The sequence below is a fragment of the Pseudorasbora parva genome, chromosome 1, assembly GCF_024679245.1.
Source record: "Pseudorasbora parva isolate DD20220531a chromosome 1, ASM2467924v1, whole genome shotgun sequence".
In the NCBI taxonomy this organism is placed as follows: domain Eukaryota; kingdom Metazoa; phylum Chordata; class Actinopteri; order Cypriniformes; family Gobionidae; genus Pseudorasbora; species Pseudorasbora parva.
In genome coordinates, this window is record NC_090172.1 from 56524716 (window position 1) to 56542851 (window position 18136).

The 18136-nt window shown below is 37.9% G+C and overlaps 1 protein-coding gene across 3 annotated transcripts in view; it reads right to left on the bottom strand.

Moving 5' to 3' along the window:
* znf638 (zinc finger protein 638) overlaps positions 1–17206 on the bottom strand; it is a 36622-nt gene extending 19416 nt beyond the window's left edge. Inside the window, exon 1 of one of the 3 annotated variants that reach the window (XM_067445683.1) lies at positions 16657–17206. In XM_067445683.1, coding sequence (XP_067301784.1) covers positions 16657–16778 — 122 coding nt within the window. In that variant the 5' untranslated portion in view covers positions 16779–17206. Of the gene's footprint in view, positions 1–1025; positions 1165–16656 lie in introns of those variants that run through there. The other 2 variants (XM_067445693.1, XM_067445701.1) reach the window with 2 other exon arrangements.
* Between the last annotated feature and the right edge of the window lie 930 nt (positions 17207–18136).

The following is an 18136-nucleotide window of genomic DNA, read 5'->3' on the forward strand; positions in this document are numbered from 1 at the left end:
TCGTGGCTTTACATTGTTGAGTTAAAAAAAATAGCCGAAACCAATATCAAAACATTGCAGATGTCAGAAAATGTCATTTTCTCATTAATAACGTGCACTAATAAATTGTGCGCAATAAGATTAGGTAAATGAGATTTTTTGATTACAGCATTGCTCTGATATAGTTAATTCCAAGCATTATTATACAAAGCTTTAAATGTAAGGGTCTCAATATCAGAATTTGAATGAAGATAAAAACTTGCATCATCAACCATGCAATTTGTATTGCATTTACTACCATGACCAGGAAGTGTTTTAAAGACGAAGCATACTGCAAAAAAAGAAAAACAGAAAAAAAGAAAAGGGACTCAGCCGTGAGGCCGCCATCCAGCGACTGAACACAAAATGTCCACTGAACAGCAACCATTTCTAATAGCAGGCCTACACCTATATTAAGCTAAACATCAACCACTGGACACTAGACAGAGACTTTTTTCTGGGCCTTATGAAGAAATGCACACAAACACAAGACGATGTTACCCAGAATTTGCTTCAGTGCCCAACAACGTCACAAAATTGGAGCAGATGTAATGCAGCTAAACAATGTCAAACAGCTGCTAAAACACGTATTAGTGATTAAACTAAACAGACCGATCGAGCGTGAAGCGTTATAGCCAAATAAAACAACTATACGCTCCCATTGCGAACCCCGTTGCACCGCAAGATCGACCGTCGATCATTTCAAATGCGTTTTATTCTGGAAGGAGTGTTTACGTGTTGTTTTGTTGGCAGTGTGTCTCATACAAAATGAAAGCAACGTTTAAATGCACGAATCACGCAATATTATTGATTTCAAGGGCAGATCGGCAGTGTAATCAACTGGACACATGCAGGCCTCAGGCTTCTCGTCGAGTGTCGTTTACCCCGCTCCTCTTCGTCTACCTCGTCAATTTACACAGCAACAATCACTTTATTCGACGAAGAAATCGCCATATGTGCATTAAAAGCGCAAGAGAACACTGTTGCAATGCACCACAATAACATACCTCGTATTTTAATATGTAAAATCTTACGATGGAAATGCATCCGATGAAGAAAACGCTCCGATTTCATGGGACGGTCCGCTTGCGTCTCATCTCAGACCCGACCAAATGATTGACGAGTTGACGAGCAAGACATATAGGAAAACCAATCGAACCCGTGTGATACGGAAAACCATTGATATGTGTTTATCTATCTGTGCGGAAAATTCCCAAACTTTTAATTATTACGTGTAAAGACTAATTTTTTAGCACATTATAAAAAGAGAGACAGGTTGGTATTGCGTTTCTTGTAAACAAACATATAGGCTAGGGAATAATTTCCTTCAAGGATATCCAGGAGATGGCAGTGTTTTCATTTTAAACTCTGCTGGCTCTCTTTCAGGCAAAGACTACTGGTTAAAACATCATCATGTCATAAAAATGTTGGCCTATATTGGCTACATCCCATATATTTCAGTAAAGGCATGTGTTTTGGCCTATTTTATGTTCTCTAGGCCTACGTAATTTTGCATTAGGCGTGGTTCACATTTAGTGCAACAAAGCAGCTGTAAGTTACTGAATAATTGTACTTTATTATTTAGGTTTAGTTTTGTGCCATTCATAATCGGATATGCTGAAGTTCATATGAACATCAACATGCAGCAACTAGTTCTCACAAGGTCAGAGATTTTGGCACACCATGTTTCTTTCACATTTTTTTGAAATACTTTTTATTTTATTTTAATTCTTTAATTTATTTTCTTGTTCATTAAATTACTTGTTTGTTAATAAGACACTGATGTAATACCATGACAATTTGCAAAAAAGCATTGCATTGTTGATTACCAACTTGGTTTGGGATTCCCGGTAATATGACTCAAAGAAAACTATTATTTGCCGTAGGTGAAATTTATGCCACGTGTTCTTGCAAGTTAATTTAACCCTGACCAGTTTATTTAACCCTGATGACATCATGACATACCACATTATTTTTGGCCACTGCCAAACATTTAGTGAAATGAATGAACAACACTTTATTTTAGGTGATGTAGTTACACGTTACTACATGTACTTACTATAATAACAGTAAATTATGCATAATTACAAGTAACCAACTGTAACTCTATAGTAGCTAAGTGCATGTAGTTAATTGACATTACTTAGTACTTGTTTGAATAAGTATAATGTAATGTCACCTTACAATAAAATGTTACTCAATTTTTTCCAATGTTTTTCTGAAAATGTCCTGCTCATTTTAATAATAAATGCTTAAATGCTTATTATTAATAATGAAATTATTTAAACAAGATAATTTACTAGTTCTCATCTGATATGTAGATTAAATCTTATTTTAATCACTTAATATCTTCCATAATCTATCTGCTTATCCATTCAGTTGTGTTGTGTGTTTTTAAGGTAATGAGAAAACCCTCTGATCCCTCTTAGTGCATCACATTGCAGACCAGATTCCTTTAAGTACCCCAGAGGAGCTGTTGTGATTGACAATGTCAAACATCATGTTAAACGCCTAATGAATACAGTAAGCCCCAACATGCTGACATATTAAAAAATCATTGAGCCTGTTTTTCATTCATCTTCCTCACTGCTATACAATAAACTATTGTTTAAAAGTTTGGGAAAGAAACAAACAGTTTTTCTTCAGCAAGGACTTTGTTACAAAAAATATTGTTTAAATAAATGCTGTCCTTTTGAACCTTTTATTCCTAAAATAATCCTAAAAAAAGAGTGTCATGGTTTCCTCAAACATTTTAAACAGCAAACCTGTTTTCAAATGTTTCTTGAGCAGCAAATCAGCATATCAGAATGATTTCTGAAGGATCATGTGACAATGAGCCTGGAGTAATTGAAAATTCAGCTTTGCCATCACAGGAATATGATGTATGGTGGCTAACAAATTTGATCATTACATTTTTACCATATTGCCATAAAATTAACATTATAAAAACTGTTACTTTCCATTAGCTTGGAAAACCCAAACACCTTAATTATTTACCCGGGGGCGTATTTATGGGGGGTGGGGGGTGGTTTTGAATATTGGGTGGTGGTGGTGGTGGTGGTGGGGGGTGTACCCAATCCCCCCCCCCCACCACCACCACCCAATATTCAAAACCATCAGTTACACCAATATTTCAACATGAAAATCACCGTAGATCATATTAAAAAATATGTAGAATTCATTTATTTTGTAACAGTACTTTTGTTCCTAATCAAATATGAGTTTGTCATTACAAATCAGACAAAAGAATAACCCCCCTCCATTGAACCGATTGGTAACGCCCAACCAATGAGTCGCACTTTCACCAAAACAATGCGAGTGGCGTTTGAATGGGAGACCACACGGGTAACGTTAGCGCCAAAAATGAAGAGAAGTGGCGGTTACATTTAACTGCTGGTCAGAGAGTGATGCAAAAAAAGCATGTAGGCCTACTGAGAATGAGGTATGAGAATATTGTGTTATAGCTAAGTACACACCACATATATTTTAGCTAGCATTTGGCTATAACTATCAGTAACACAGTAGACCGTAAAAAATAGTAACACGTTACCAAACAGCCGTCTGTTTGTTTTGCTAGTTCATTTTTCAGTAGTGTCTGTAATTATCAATGACAAAAGTATTCTCATTGGTGTTTGTTTTCTTCCTAAATTTATCTGACTTTTGAACGAATTGGATGAATGAAAGATTTATGTGGCTCACTCATTAAAACAGTGAATCGCTGCTGCCCTGCTGAAATTGAAAATTGGCCACGTTTTCACATTTTCAAATTGAAATGTTCAAAATTTCAATACTTAATTTCTTTCTTTTTATAATCTCTACTATGTTAGAATTTTATGAATGAGTATACACACATTTCATAATGTTATGAGGTGTATAATCTCTTAACATTCTTTTATAACAGATTCGAGGTAAATATAGCAGCAGAGGGAGAGGAGGAGCAGATGATCAGGTAAAGAAGCCATTCAATTTGTAATCAGTTAAAGCAGATAGATAGATAGATAGATAGATAGATAGATAGATAGATAGATAGATAGATAGATAGATAGATAGATAGATAGGAATAAATAAATAATCCAATAACAATACACATAAAAAAAAAAAACAATAAACCCCCCCAATGTTCAAACCCAATCTGCGCCCTTGGCAGGCTTCAAGTCTGAGCTGTGTTTCTTATAAAAACACTATAAGATTGTAGAAACCATTGACACAAATGGTTTCTACGGTCTATTTAGGCTTTTGATGCTTTTAGGAAACCTGAACAGTTATTTGCAGTGAAATACACAGAATAGAATAATACTTTTCCAGCCCTTATTTCCAGTCCTATTGCTCATCTCAGTTTAACTCTACCCCTCTTTTCTTTTCCATATCCTTCTCACTGGCTCTGGTTTATGTCCAGGTCCAGCATAGTGACAGACCAAATTAATTTAAGCCCCAGAGGCCAATTTCAATCAATAACAGTTTGGACACAAAGAGAAAGAGAGAGCTGGCCGCATTACAAACACTCAGGCAGGAGCGACAGAAGAAAAAGAGACATGATGAAAGGTGTCATTTGCACTTCAACCAAGAGCACGGGACTCAGATAAACTGTTCACCCTTTTCATCCCTTCCCCTTCAAGCATTATTGTAGTTCTGGCATGTACTGTAGCTACATTATCGGCAGCTGGCATGGCACCATTTGTCCTTGTCTGGCAGAACAAATTATGTGGACAGTGAAGGGTCCCGTTAACAGATAAGTAATTAAATATATCAAGAATAAATACCCCACAGGGGCTGGGGGAATACCTAACACTCAGCGCTAAAGAACAGACTCTCATGAGCCCTTCAGTTCTTAAAAGGTCACGATAACATCATGTCCTAATGGCAGATGGAGCTCAGGCTACAAGTATTTTCAGTTTGCATGTAACCCGCTGGGTCTTATTTTAGACATCTAGGTTCACTGTGTCAGATCAAAGAATAATTTACAATAGGACCTATGCCCTTTTACAAAGTCTCAATTTTGTTTTCAGGGTCTACCCGAATGTTTTAATGCTTGAATGTTCGAAAATTGTTGCAGAACCTCTCTTCACAGTCTGTCAGTAACTCTGTTTATTATCTGTCTCTATGAAGCCCCACCTTCTGAAATGTAAAATGTGCTCTGATTGGTTGGCTGGATCAGTGTGCTGTGATTAGTCAACTGTTTTGAGATTGTTTCTTAAAGGTCCCATTCTTCGCGTGTTTTCGAAGCTTTGATTATGTTTACAGTGTGCAATATAACATGAGTTCATGTTTCGCGTGTAAATAAACAGTATTTTTCACACAATTTACTTATCTGTACAGCGCTGTTTCCTCTGTCCTAAAAACCGCCTGATGATTTCCTTGTTCTATGAAGTCCCTCCTTCAGAAACACGTAACGAGTTCTGATTGGGCCAGCGCTTCCCATGTTGTGATTGGACAGCAGCTTAGCACACTTTGCCCGGAAAGGTCCCGCCTCTTACCATAACGGGGAGATGCAAGCGCTGAATGCGCGCTCTTCTCCACGTGGGAGAGCAACGAGACCACGCCCCCTTTTTGCGTGTTCTTGTGGGCGGAGGGTTAGTCAACAAACGGTTCTAGTGACGTCATTCCATCCCTGCACTTCCTGCTGTAGTCCAAACCGGCCGTTCGCTGTAGGCTTTGAAAGGGAACTTCTGTTAAATAAAATATCTCGCTTGGCATTGAACTTTGAGCTTTATAATTTTACAGGTATTATTTATGCTCTAACAGCAACATTACACACTAACTAAAGTTTGAAAGATAGAATTGCGAAGAACGGGACATTTAAATGTCACACCCCTTTCCGCAAGCTTTAACCAAGCAGCAACCTCCCGCGGTCTCTCTTGAAACAAAACAAGGTGAAGTGACTTAAATGGTAAGTTCACCCAAAAATGAAATTTATGTCATTAATGACTCACCCTAATGTCGCTCCACACCCGTAAGACCTCCGTTCATCTTCAGAACACAGTTTAAGATATTTCATATTTAGTCCTAGAGCGTATGCAAGTGAATGCACACTTTACTATCCATGTCCAGAAAGGTAATAAAAACATAATTGATTGTTCATCACTTATTGATTCATGATTCGGATCGCCAATGTCACGGGATTTCAGCAGTTTGGCAGTTTGACACGCGATCCAAATCATGAATCAATACGCTGATTCATGACCATTTGAAACTTTATTTCAGGATTGAAACCAAACACGGAAGAGAAGACAATGCTGAATAAAGTCGTAGTTTTTGTTATTTTTTGACCAATTTCTTTTTTTCGCTGCTTCAAGAGATTCTAATGAACTAACTGATGTCTCATATGGACTACTCTGATGATGTTTTTATTCCCTTTCTGGACATGGACAGTATAGTGTGCATTCACTTGCATACGCTCTCGGACTAAATATAGAATATCTTAAACTGTGTTCTGAAGATGAACAGAGGTCTTACGGGTGAGGAACGACATTAGGGTGAGTCATTAATTACATCATCTTCATTTTTGGGTGAACTAACCCTTTAATCTGCAATTCATCTGGCTGCTAAAGACTTCAAAATGCACTCAAATCTGTATCTCCCCATCTTAAAATGCCAGAATTTAGAGCAGGAAAAATTTTTTTACAGCCTGGGACAAAAAGTTGTGGTCTATAGGTAATTTTACCCTTTATGACATGTTTAAGGAGGGAGATTTTTTTTTAATTACTCATCCGTTTAAATTACCTCTATATTAAGGTCAAATTAATTTTAAAGTTTTGGATTGGCGGTCAATATGAAAGAACATCCTGTCACAGCATGATTTCTATGAATGAGTAGGCCACTGGTTAGATCAAATGTGCTGGTTAATATTCCCATAATGAAAGCTTCATTCTAGTGGGTTCTGGTTTCATCACCACTGAAATGAGGTCTTTCAGCACCTCTGCACCATCTATTTCAGAATACAGACTCACTCGGATAAACACTTGCACACCCTCATGCAAACACAACCCCTTTAACCTTCTACCACACCCGTGATCTCAGAACTGTGCTGGCGAGGCGTTTTGTGGTAACAGTGTCCTCTGAAATGTTCACCATCTTTTCTGCTGTAACTGAAAACTGCTCGTTCCTCATTTCAGCTGTCCTCATCTAACTCCTTTTCTTATGAAGTCTGTTTCAGTTAATTCTGCAAGTTTGTATAAAATCTCTGTTTTGATATTAAAAATATCAGCTATATTAAATTAAATTATAGGACGATTGATTTAATAATTATTCCTGTTAGTAAGTGAGCCATAGTCCGGTAAGCTGTGAACACCCTGTGTTTGCACTTGAGGTTTGGGTCTGGCTGTGTTGACATGACACCCTTTAAATCAGCATTGCTTCTTTGAATTACCTTACACAGGGTTCAAGAGAGTTTCTGGCGTTCATGGGACAGCTGCATTGTTTCCGAAAATGTTCATTGGACGTCTTGTACATCCATTTTTTTTGCCTGGCATTTTTAAAAAAATCTGTTGCAAATTCTGCTGACAATGTTATCCAGCAGTATATAGATGAAGTCACTCGCAAAATTAATTGCACCAATAAGAATGTAATGAAAACTACACATCAATCAGTAATTCGGTATATGTCAGTGTTTTCCAGAAAAGGTTTTAAAAGTTTGGGGTCAATAAGATGAAAAAACAAAAACAAAATCAAGGATGCATAAAATTGATCAAAAGTAACAATATTTTAAGTATTTCTTTTTTAAATAAATGCTTTTTTTGCATGTTCTATTGCTCAAAGAATATATTATTAATATTAAGCAGCACAACTGTTTTCAACATTGATAACATGAAATGGTTTTTGAGCAACAAATCATATCTGAATGATTTCTGAAGGACCATGTGACACTGAAGTCTGGAGTAATGATGCTGAGAATTCAGATTTGATCACAGGAAAAAAAAATGTTTTAATCATATACTGACTTACATTTTCCAGACTCAGAACACAATGCAAAAAAATCAAGTTTGCGTAATGAATAGCGCCTCTGTTCACTTACTTGCATGGATTATGTTTAGGGTTTTAGTTTCTCAGGTTTTAAATATTTGGGAGGCTGGTTACTGTATAAGACAGCATGTGTACTGGAATTTTGCTTAGGCTGCAAGCTCTTAACACACAAACACACACTCAGTGCAAATTATGTAAATTATGCATGCCCATAAAACATACATAACTTTCTGAAGGAGGAACCCATAAATCGTGTTAAGGGGACCAGAAATAGATATTCTCCACTGCCCATCTGAGGTCCATATGCCATTAAAACTGAACCAAGGCCAAGAGCCAAGGTCATTCTAACATGTGTTAAAAACATATTAGCAGATCGGAATATAGATGTGGATTTTGGATGATAAAAAGTTTTATTTTCCAAGGTTGTTGCTGGGTAACTCTGTCAAAGGTGAAAAGGAACCACATGAAACTTTTTAGTATTCAGTTTCTGATAACAACTAGTACCAGGAGACTATGATTAACACATACAATTCTGCCAATAAATCCTGCCAAGGTCTGTTCAGGCTTTCCAACCCATCCCATCCCATATCTCTCTTCAGTTATATATATATATATATATATATATATATATATATATATATATATATATATATATATATATATATATATATATATATATATATATATATATATATATATACACATACATACATACATACACACACACACACACACACACACACACACACACACACACACACACACACACACACACACACACACACACACACACACACACACACACACACACACACACACACACAAATCTAATTTAAAATCTAATTGAAAACTTAAACCTTTAGGCTACCAGAAGCTGCATTTTAATTGGTTTTTAGATACACTATATTGTCAAAAGTATTGGGACACTCCTCCAAATCATTTAATTCAGGTGTTTCAATCACTTCCATGGCCACAGGTGTATAAATCAAGCACTAGGCATGCAGAGGCTTCTACAAACATTTGTGAAAGAATGGGTCGCTCTCAGGAGCTCAGTGAACTCAAGCGTGGTACCGTGATAGGCTTCCACCTGTGCAATAAGTCCATTCAAATGTCCTCACAACTAAATATTACACGGTCAACTGTTAGTGGTATTATCAATCAATCAATCAATCAATCAATCAACTTTATTTATATAGCGCTTTTACAATCACGATTGTGTCAAAGCAGCTTCACAGTGTCAAACAGGGTAATATTGCGACAAAATTAGATTTGGCTGTACAGCCGTACTGGAGAAAACAGTGATAATACCACTGTTAGTGGTATTATCAATCAATCAATCAATCAATCAACTTTATTTATATAGCGCTTTTACAATCACGATTGTGTCAAAGCAGCTTCACAGTGTCAAACAGGGTAATATTGCGACAAAATTAGATTTGGCTGTACAGCCGTACTGGAGAAAACAGTGATTATAACAAAGTGGAAGCAATTGGGAACAACAGCAACTCAGCCATGAATTTGTAGGACATGTAAAATTACAGAGCGGGGACAGCGCATGCTGAGGCACAGAAGTCACCAAATTTCTGCAGAGTCAATAGCTACAGACCTCCAAATTTCATGTGGCCTTCAGATTAGCTCAAGAACAGTGCGTAGAGAGCTTCATGGAATGGGTTTCCATGGTCGAGCAGCTCATCCAAGTGCAATGGAAAGCATCGGGTGCAGTGGTTGTAAAGCACGCTGTCACTGGATTCTAGAGCAGTGGAGATGTGTTCTCTGGAGTGACTAGTCACGCTTCTCTGTCTGGGAATCTGATAGACGAGTCTGGGTTTGGCTGTTGCCAGGAGAACGGTACTTGCCTGACTGCATTGTGCTAAGTGTAAAGTTTGGTGGAAGGGGGGTTATGGTATGGGGATGTTTTTCAGGGTTTGTGCTTGGCCTCTTAGTTCCAGTAAAAGGATGCTCCCAACTTTGTGAGAACAGTTTGGGGGTGACCCTTTCCAGTTCCAACACTGTGCACCAGTGAACATAGCATCAGTCCAACAAGTCAAACACACCTCTCTTTATGAATAAGCCATTGAATAATTTGTTGACCTGACTGATTTGATCAAAACGCAGATTCATTCAGAAGCAAAACACCACTGTGTAGATTGAAGACCTTATTTGGATGGCACAAAGATAGATTAGCTGATGTTAAAGCCTCATAAAACTCCAGTTTTAAAAGCATGCACTATTTTTGGACACCACAAAGGTCTGAGTTCATGTAGTTCACAGGGTTGTTTGGACATTTCTATACCATTTTGAAGTACACATAGAGGAAAGCAAATTGCGAGTGGGAGAGGAGTGGGAATGAAATCATAATCTCCTGGTATTTATTTTGTCAACGTTCAATCAATGGCATAAGCCTGCGGCTGTGGCTACTTCCAGAACAAACAAACCAGCGTCATAAATCTGTTTCAGACTGCATTCAGACTTTCGTCAAGCCATGGGATCATCCCTACGGTTTTATGTTACAGGCCATATCACAGGACTCGATTAGGAGGCTACAGCAGATTGTCGCCTTCTATAAGACAACAGTCCTCGTAATTGTTTTTAGAAGATTCCTTTGCTTAAATTTCATCAGAACTTTGAAATGATAGTTCGCTAGCAGGTGAAGGTTTATGCAGTGAAGGTCATCATTCAGCATGGTTTAGCTTACCATCTTTTATGTCACGACTCTTTGCTATGTGTTGAACTTACGAATGCAATGTGTCGTGTGTAGCAGTTTTATTCAGTTTGCATTCAGCTGCTTGACATGACTGGCCCTTCAGCTCAAGGGTCTATTTAGAGCGAGCAACATGTTGTGTCAGTGCAATCCAGACAGACAGCAGGAAGACATTGTGTCCTTTGCCCCATGCACTTTAAGAATATTTCATGATTATCTTTAAATACAGAATGAGTTTTCTCCCAAGGCAGACGAAAAGGCAGTTTTTGATGAGATGACATTGAGAAGGTTGAGGTTAATATTAAAATATCAGCAATGATTGTGATTACAAAGATGAGGACAGAAACAATTAAAACAAAATATTATTTTTTTCTTTTTACAAATAATGACTTTAAAATTAGAACATGATTTTATAGATGAGCATTTCATACTTTGTGCATGGGATGGAAATGGCGTTTGCGACTAATGGTGGCGCTGGAATTTACAAGAATACCACAGCGGACACACTGTGGGCTTCTCCAGACAGTCTCTCTGCAGTCCCACACAACTATTATGTGCAAATGTCAACGTCAAAAGCCCAACTCACAGATTAGCAGCAACAAGCTTCTACACAGTGCTGTATTATAATTGTAAGTTATACAGCTACATGTTATAGTAATGCACTTACAATGAAAGTACACTGGGCATGGGCCTTCACTACTTTTTAAAGTTTAAAAGTAGAAATATGAAGCTTGTTTTAGTTAAGGCACTTTTTTTTTTTTTTTTGCTGTAAGCTTGTCTAAATTATAGGGTGCAGCACTTGTTGCCCTAAAAAGGATAAAGCAATTATGGATGGATGGATGGATGGATGGATGGATGGGCGGATGGATGGATTGATGGGTGGATAGATGGGTGGATGGATGGAAGAAGAGAGGGATGGTGGGTGGATGGAAAACAGGGAGGCAGGGGGGAATGGAGGGAGGTAGAGAGTTGTGGGTGAAGTTGGCTAAATCATTAGTTTTGAGGTGAACCAACCTGTCTAGCTGGTTAATGTTTGGTTTATCATTAACAATATAATGTAATTGTAGGTAGAGTCTAATTTCATTTAAACAGTCTAGTTCCTTTCACATAGTTCATGTAGTTATTCTTATAACTATGTAATTTCATTATGAGGTCTTATGCCCAAACTCTAATGCTTGCTGCAACAATTATTTTCCTACACCCGCAGAAAAAAAGGTACAAAAGCTTTCACTAGGGCGGTACCCTTCAAAAAGGTTTTAATATGTACCATTTATGTACAAAGGTATCCCTTTTAAAAAGGTACTACCGCCCCAGTGACAGCTTTTCTGAAAGTGTACCAAGTATTTTCTTAACATCTAAATTTTTTTAAATCCTGATACATTTACTTGAGGAATGCTTGTCTGTTCACTCACAACATTTTTGCGTTCCCCAAAGAAACTTTGCACTCACTTGAAGAGAACTCAAAAGGTTCAAAATATCTCAGGGGAACAAAAGCATACAGTCCCCCGTAGTCAGGGGCGTAGCACCAAATTTTGGGCCCTGGGTACAAACCATCTTGCTGGGCCCCCGTACAATGTATGTGTATGTATAGAAAACGGACTTCCCTGCCTTGGGCCCTGGTTACTCAGTACCCTTTATGCCCCCAGTCCCACGCCCCTGCCCGTAGTCAATAACTTTATCCCTTAAAACTCTCCCTTCATCACCAAATGGCATACTTAAGTGTTCTTTCCTCTGGAAATCATTTCCTCAGGCCTTAAAGGAACTGTATGTAAGAAATGTATTTCAATTAATCATAAAATGGCCCTGATATGTCACTGGAGATTAAGAAATCATGTTAATTCCAAATACTTATATCACTGACAACAGTAGTCCGGCCAGGATATTGTCATTTAAATGTTGTTGTTGCATCCCTCAACTGTTGTTGATGTTGACATGTTGTGTTTTGGCCTGAAGCTCCGCCCTCCACTTATCGACCAATCATAAAGTCAGTAGTGTCGGGGGGAGGAGGAGAGGTACACTTACTTTGAAATAGCTTGACTGTTACTCTGCACACCATATACTCTCCATTTAGTATAACCGAAACATAAATATGCAAATTAGCACCGCCTCCACTTAATCACACTAGCTACTAATGTGCTGCTAATTTTACAACAAACCATGTCCTGTTCCCAAATTCACTTCAGTCCTGTTCCCAAATTCCCGAATTTGTTTCATATCAAAAGTAACCTGCTGCCGTGTCAGTGTCTTTTTTGCTGCTCGATTCTTCTTTCCTTGAGGAAAATTTGAGGAAATTGATATGAAATCATGTGAAAAATGGCCTTCTTCACAACAATATAATATACATAATTAACCTTATATACTGATAAATATAAAAAAAATGTATATCAATAGAAAAATATACTCCCCTGCTTCACAGTAATATCCTAAAGTCCGCCCACACATTGATGTGATTGGTTAAAATGGCCCTCATTTATCAATCTTGCGTAGAAATGGGCGTATATGTTGGCGTAAGATTATGCTTACACTCCTCTCTCCGTCTTATGAAACTGTGAGCACCTCTGCAATCCAAGTGTACGCAATACTTGCCCTTGATAAATGCCGCGGCTGAAAACGATCGTCATTAGAATAACACGCCCCTATATATTCAAGTCTCTGCCTCCCCCACGCCCTCATTTTACGCCATGGACACACGGAAGACGCCAAAGAAGCAAAACTTCTCTAACGTGGAGATCGGGCGCGTCTCAATCATCTCACTAGTCCACTAGTCAGGGCACTGATTAGGACATAAGTCAATGTGCTGACTCCCTGATCAGTGCCCTGACTACTGAACTAGTGAGATGATTGAGACGCACGCGCCCATCAAGACCATCCCCAGGGAAGTGGAAAAAACGAAATTGTTTTATTTGGGAGTTTAAAGAGTGGGATCAAACACCCACAAAAACAAAATATGGACCCAAATTACAAGTAATGTTAATAGGGTGGAGGTTGTGAAGCGCACTCCAGCAGTTTAAATAGTTTGGATGAGAAATTACCATCACAATGCATTATTTTACAGGGCATGTTTTGAAACAATTAGCATTTAATTTCATATCATAGCACATGTATTGGGGTGTACGATAGTGATGATGATGTGATGTGGAGTACCATTCATTCACATTAATAATTGCCTGACAATTTGTAAGATTCTTTTTATTATTATTATTATGATTTTTATTATTAATGACGCTTATTGTTATTTAGAAGAAGAATGCTGTTATTATTTATTTTATTATTATTATTATTTAAAAGAAGAAGAAGAATGTAATTTTTATTATTTTGTCAGTCTGAATTATTCAGCCCCAGTCCGTGCGCAGCTGCCGCACAGGCTCGCAACTGGAGGAATGCATGCCTCAAATGCTTTGGTAGCCTATAGTCACACAAATTAAACATTGAAGTCTACGTTGCACAAAAATAAACACTGAAGTTTATACATAATAAACAATGAAGTTGTTGTTTTTTTTTACAGTGGGTCATAATAGAGCATATCTTTGTCAGTGCGTTTTGTGGTGTTAGGAATAGTTTTTCTGCTTATTTTCCCACTAACTCAAACGTGCGTACACCACCTCCTGAGCTGGCGTAGGATTTGAGCGTGCCGTACGCCAACGTCCATATTGATAAATCTCAAAATCACCGTGGGTTTGGGTGTACGCAAAGTGTACACTGGAAATTTGGTGTGTGCACTTTTGATAAATGAGGGCCATTGTGTTTGTGATGTAGAAAACAAGCAATTTCAAACTGTAATTTTGGCCTCTGGTAAAATGCCGTATTATGTGTCCTGCACACTGTGCGATTTTTCAAAATCCTTTGCGAATGTCCCTTGTCAGACTGTACGAACATGATCCCCGATGATCGCCATGTCACACTGTAAGATCTCAGTTGACATTAATGTCAGACTGCACGATAGTCGAGGCGCGCTAAAAACGGACACACGCAAGAAAACTCACCCGGAGTTTTATTCATTATTAATTTCATCTGAGGTAAAAATTGGATCGCAGCGCTCATTAATTGGCTGCCGGTGAACATGTCAAACTAACGACCAAAGACGTCAGATTTTAGCCTAGGATCAGAGGAATCTTTTAGGATTTGCTAAATTTTTCTCAGACGGCCAAATCGTGGCCAAAATCGTACAGTGTGCACCCTACTTTAGGTAAAATACTAATCAAGACTGAGGAATTTGTCTTAAAGCATATTAAAAACATCACTTTAATATTTTTTTCTCCAATCTCATATTTTTTCCACCACCATGTCCCTTTAGGGGCTTCATGCTTATCTATTCATCTTGTATTAATGCAAACATGTTAGTTTGCTCATCTATAGAGTATAAGAGTCAGTTTGTGTTGGAGTAGTGCTGTCCCAGATAGGAGAGGAAGATCCATTGTTAGCGAGAGGAGTAAGTGAGGAGAAGAGGATGTGAATTGGATAGAGAACAACAAAATCCTTTCATCCACAGGTCGGGGGAGAGGTTACATCTACCAGCTCAGTCGGGACAAAGGAGAACATATAAGCAACAATCAATCCAAAATCATTGAGCTTTTATGAGATGTCATGACAAATACTGCTTTAAATTAAACCTACAACACCTACATTTATTATCAGAATGTCGATTATTGTACTGTTTGTGTCTTTCTGTCAGTTTAATGTGGGAGATCGTGTAGATGTAATAATATCTGAAGCAGTGTTAATCTGGGCTGAGTGACGAGAGGAATGTGACATGAACTAAGCAACAGTATCCTCTAGCCATGTGAGCAAAAGCATGAAGCTGAAAATGTAAAGTTATGAAGATTGCAAGAACACAGAGAAAACTTTGAGGATAGAGAGGATTGTTTGAGTAGAGGTCTTAATTATGTCTCGAATTACATACATTTAATACTGCAGTAAAACAATTACTATGCTGGCTTTGGCATTATAGTGCAGGGGTGATTTCACCAAGTAGGCCTGGATTGTCACACAAAAAAAACAAATCAAATTCAATTCAGGATTAGGGTTAAGACTAAAATGTAGGATGAATGATTTTCCAACTAAATATGTTAATCCAAGAAAATGACCATAGTACTGGATGGTCTAAAAACTCATGTTGGTTCAAAAGTACATTTTATACGTGATAATGACATTCCCTTGCATACCAGACAGCAGACACAACAGGTGCAATTCCCTCATTGCCGTGGAAAAACCAACCCCTTCTTTTAAAGCTAGTTGGTCTAAGGACCATTATAAATGAATACAACATGGATTATATAATTAGACTATTGCCATCCGGAGATAATGACTCACACAAGAGGAATGAAACCAGACATGGCTAGTCTGATTATAGATGCTTTCGCCAGCACAAATATGTTCTGATTTGATGTGGCATTGCCAAAAAAATATTTTACTTAAATCATATTCATGTTGCTAATTTGTTTCGTTAATGCTTAATGAGCATTTTGTCTTGGTTTCCAGAACATATAACTAGATAATACTGATTGTATCTTGAATAGAAGTGAATTTTGTCTTACTTTTTTACATATTTAAAACGCAAGTGAAAAGATACGATCTCTGAAAACAAGCCTCAATAAATTATGCAGTGTTCTTTGAATACATTTATCTAATTTAAGGAGTGTTTTTTTTTCCAAACCGACTTTGTAAAGTTCTTCTACTTTGTACTTTTGTAAAATCGTTTCATGTCAACAAATAAAGTTTAGGATAAGACATAACAAAAAACAGGCACATGAGCGTGGCAAACTGCAACAAATCTCACATCCAGATATGTTAGTGAATTAAACAGCATAAGATGGGAGAAAACACAAATGACTTTTCTTAAAATTTCTCCAATGTTTCTACACATTTTAGACACAAATAACACTTAAACGCTGAATCTTGATCAGCTTCTACAATTAAATAAACCACAACTGATTCAGAATCAGAATAAAAGTTTGGTTTTAAAACCCATCTCCACTTACCTATTTGGGGCATTCGGTTGGGAGAAGAGAGCCAGGCTATTGACCTGTTTGTTGACATTGTTACTTATGATAGCATTTGTTGCGCCATCTTGGGAATTTAGTTTCTTATTGCTCTTTATCATGTCTTCTGCCCCAGAAAAGCTGAACGGAGGATAAATGTGCTCCTGTAGCACCTGATCTGGGCCCCAAAGAGACCTTAAAATCCACAAATAAACCAACCCACAGGAATACAGAGTCTGAGATTCACAAAGGCTTTCAGAAGAATGGAAAAGTGTCTAATTGATTATAGTTGAAGGACATTGATGAGGAATCAACACATGATGGGATGCTGGTTGTTGCGGATGGTTTTAGGATGATGAATTTGTTGCTGATCCTTACCTGAAGTTGCAAACGGGGAATTGTTGCTATACATAAATTATCTGGTGAAGGCGTAATAAATAAGCGCTGAGAGTAATGGGTCACAAAGAGGCAAAAAAGTTGTCCCAAAATAATCAATCCATCTGAAAGATGATATCAGAGATCTGTGGTTAGAAGATTTTCATTTGACATACATTGTAGAAAAATTTCGTTCTTCACCAAAAAAAAATGTAGATGAACAAATCACACTTTCATACGCTGCAGATACTCCTATAAAAATGGGAAAGAGTCAAAACAAAAAGACTTTAGTATCAGCTTCTCCATCCTAGTTGTCTTCACTGACAGTTATTAAAGATCAAGCTGGGATTGCAAAGGGTGTCCTGGGATTTCAAGCCACACGGTTTCTGCCAGCCGGATCAGTCAGCTGGTGTAGCTGAACCGCAGTGTCACATGCCGGACGTCTGTAGGGAGGGGAGAAAAGAGTGATCTCGAGAGGGAGGGGGCAGAGGGGTGAGGGTATGCCATTTCCCTCTCTCCTTGCTTGGTAGCAAATGGTAATATAAAGAGACATTCCTTCCTTCTATATCCTGTCCCTGCATCTCCTGACCCCATTCCTTTCTCTCGTTTTTAACTCTCTCACTCTCTTTTAGCTAACTGCTGACCCCTTGTGTTGGTTCATTCCCTTGCAGACTTTAATTTATTAGATCATAAGACCACTCATGTAAATAATTTTACCTATTAATTAAATATCCCCAGGTAAGGTTATCACTGCTCAATTTCCTTTTCAAGGCCTCAAGGCCATTTGAGATCTGAATCTGGAATCATGGTCTTTTTTAAGTTTGACTGACAGACAGACAGACAGACAGACAGACAGACAGATAGATAGATAGATAGATAGATATATCTAATCAGTGTGTCCTGTGTGAGTGGACAGATAGATTCAACTTCCAAATAAACTGAATCGAAAGGGAGCCAATTTTTCAATTTTGAATCTTGCCCAATCATCCTCAATATGACAAATTTGTAATTGCACAAGCTAGTTCATTCGTTGGATTTATGCCCAGTCAACTGTGTTGAAGCTTCCTCAAAGTCTCTTAATCAGATCCGGAATGTACATTCATCC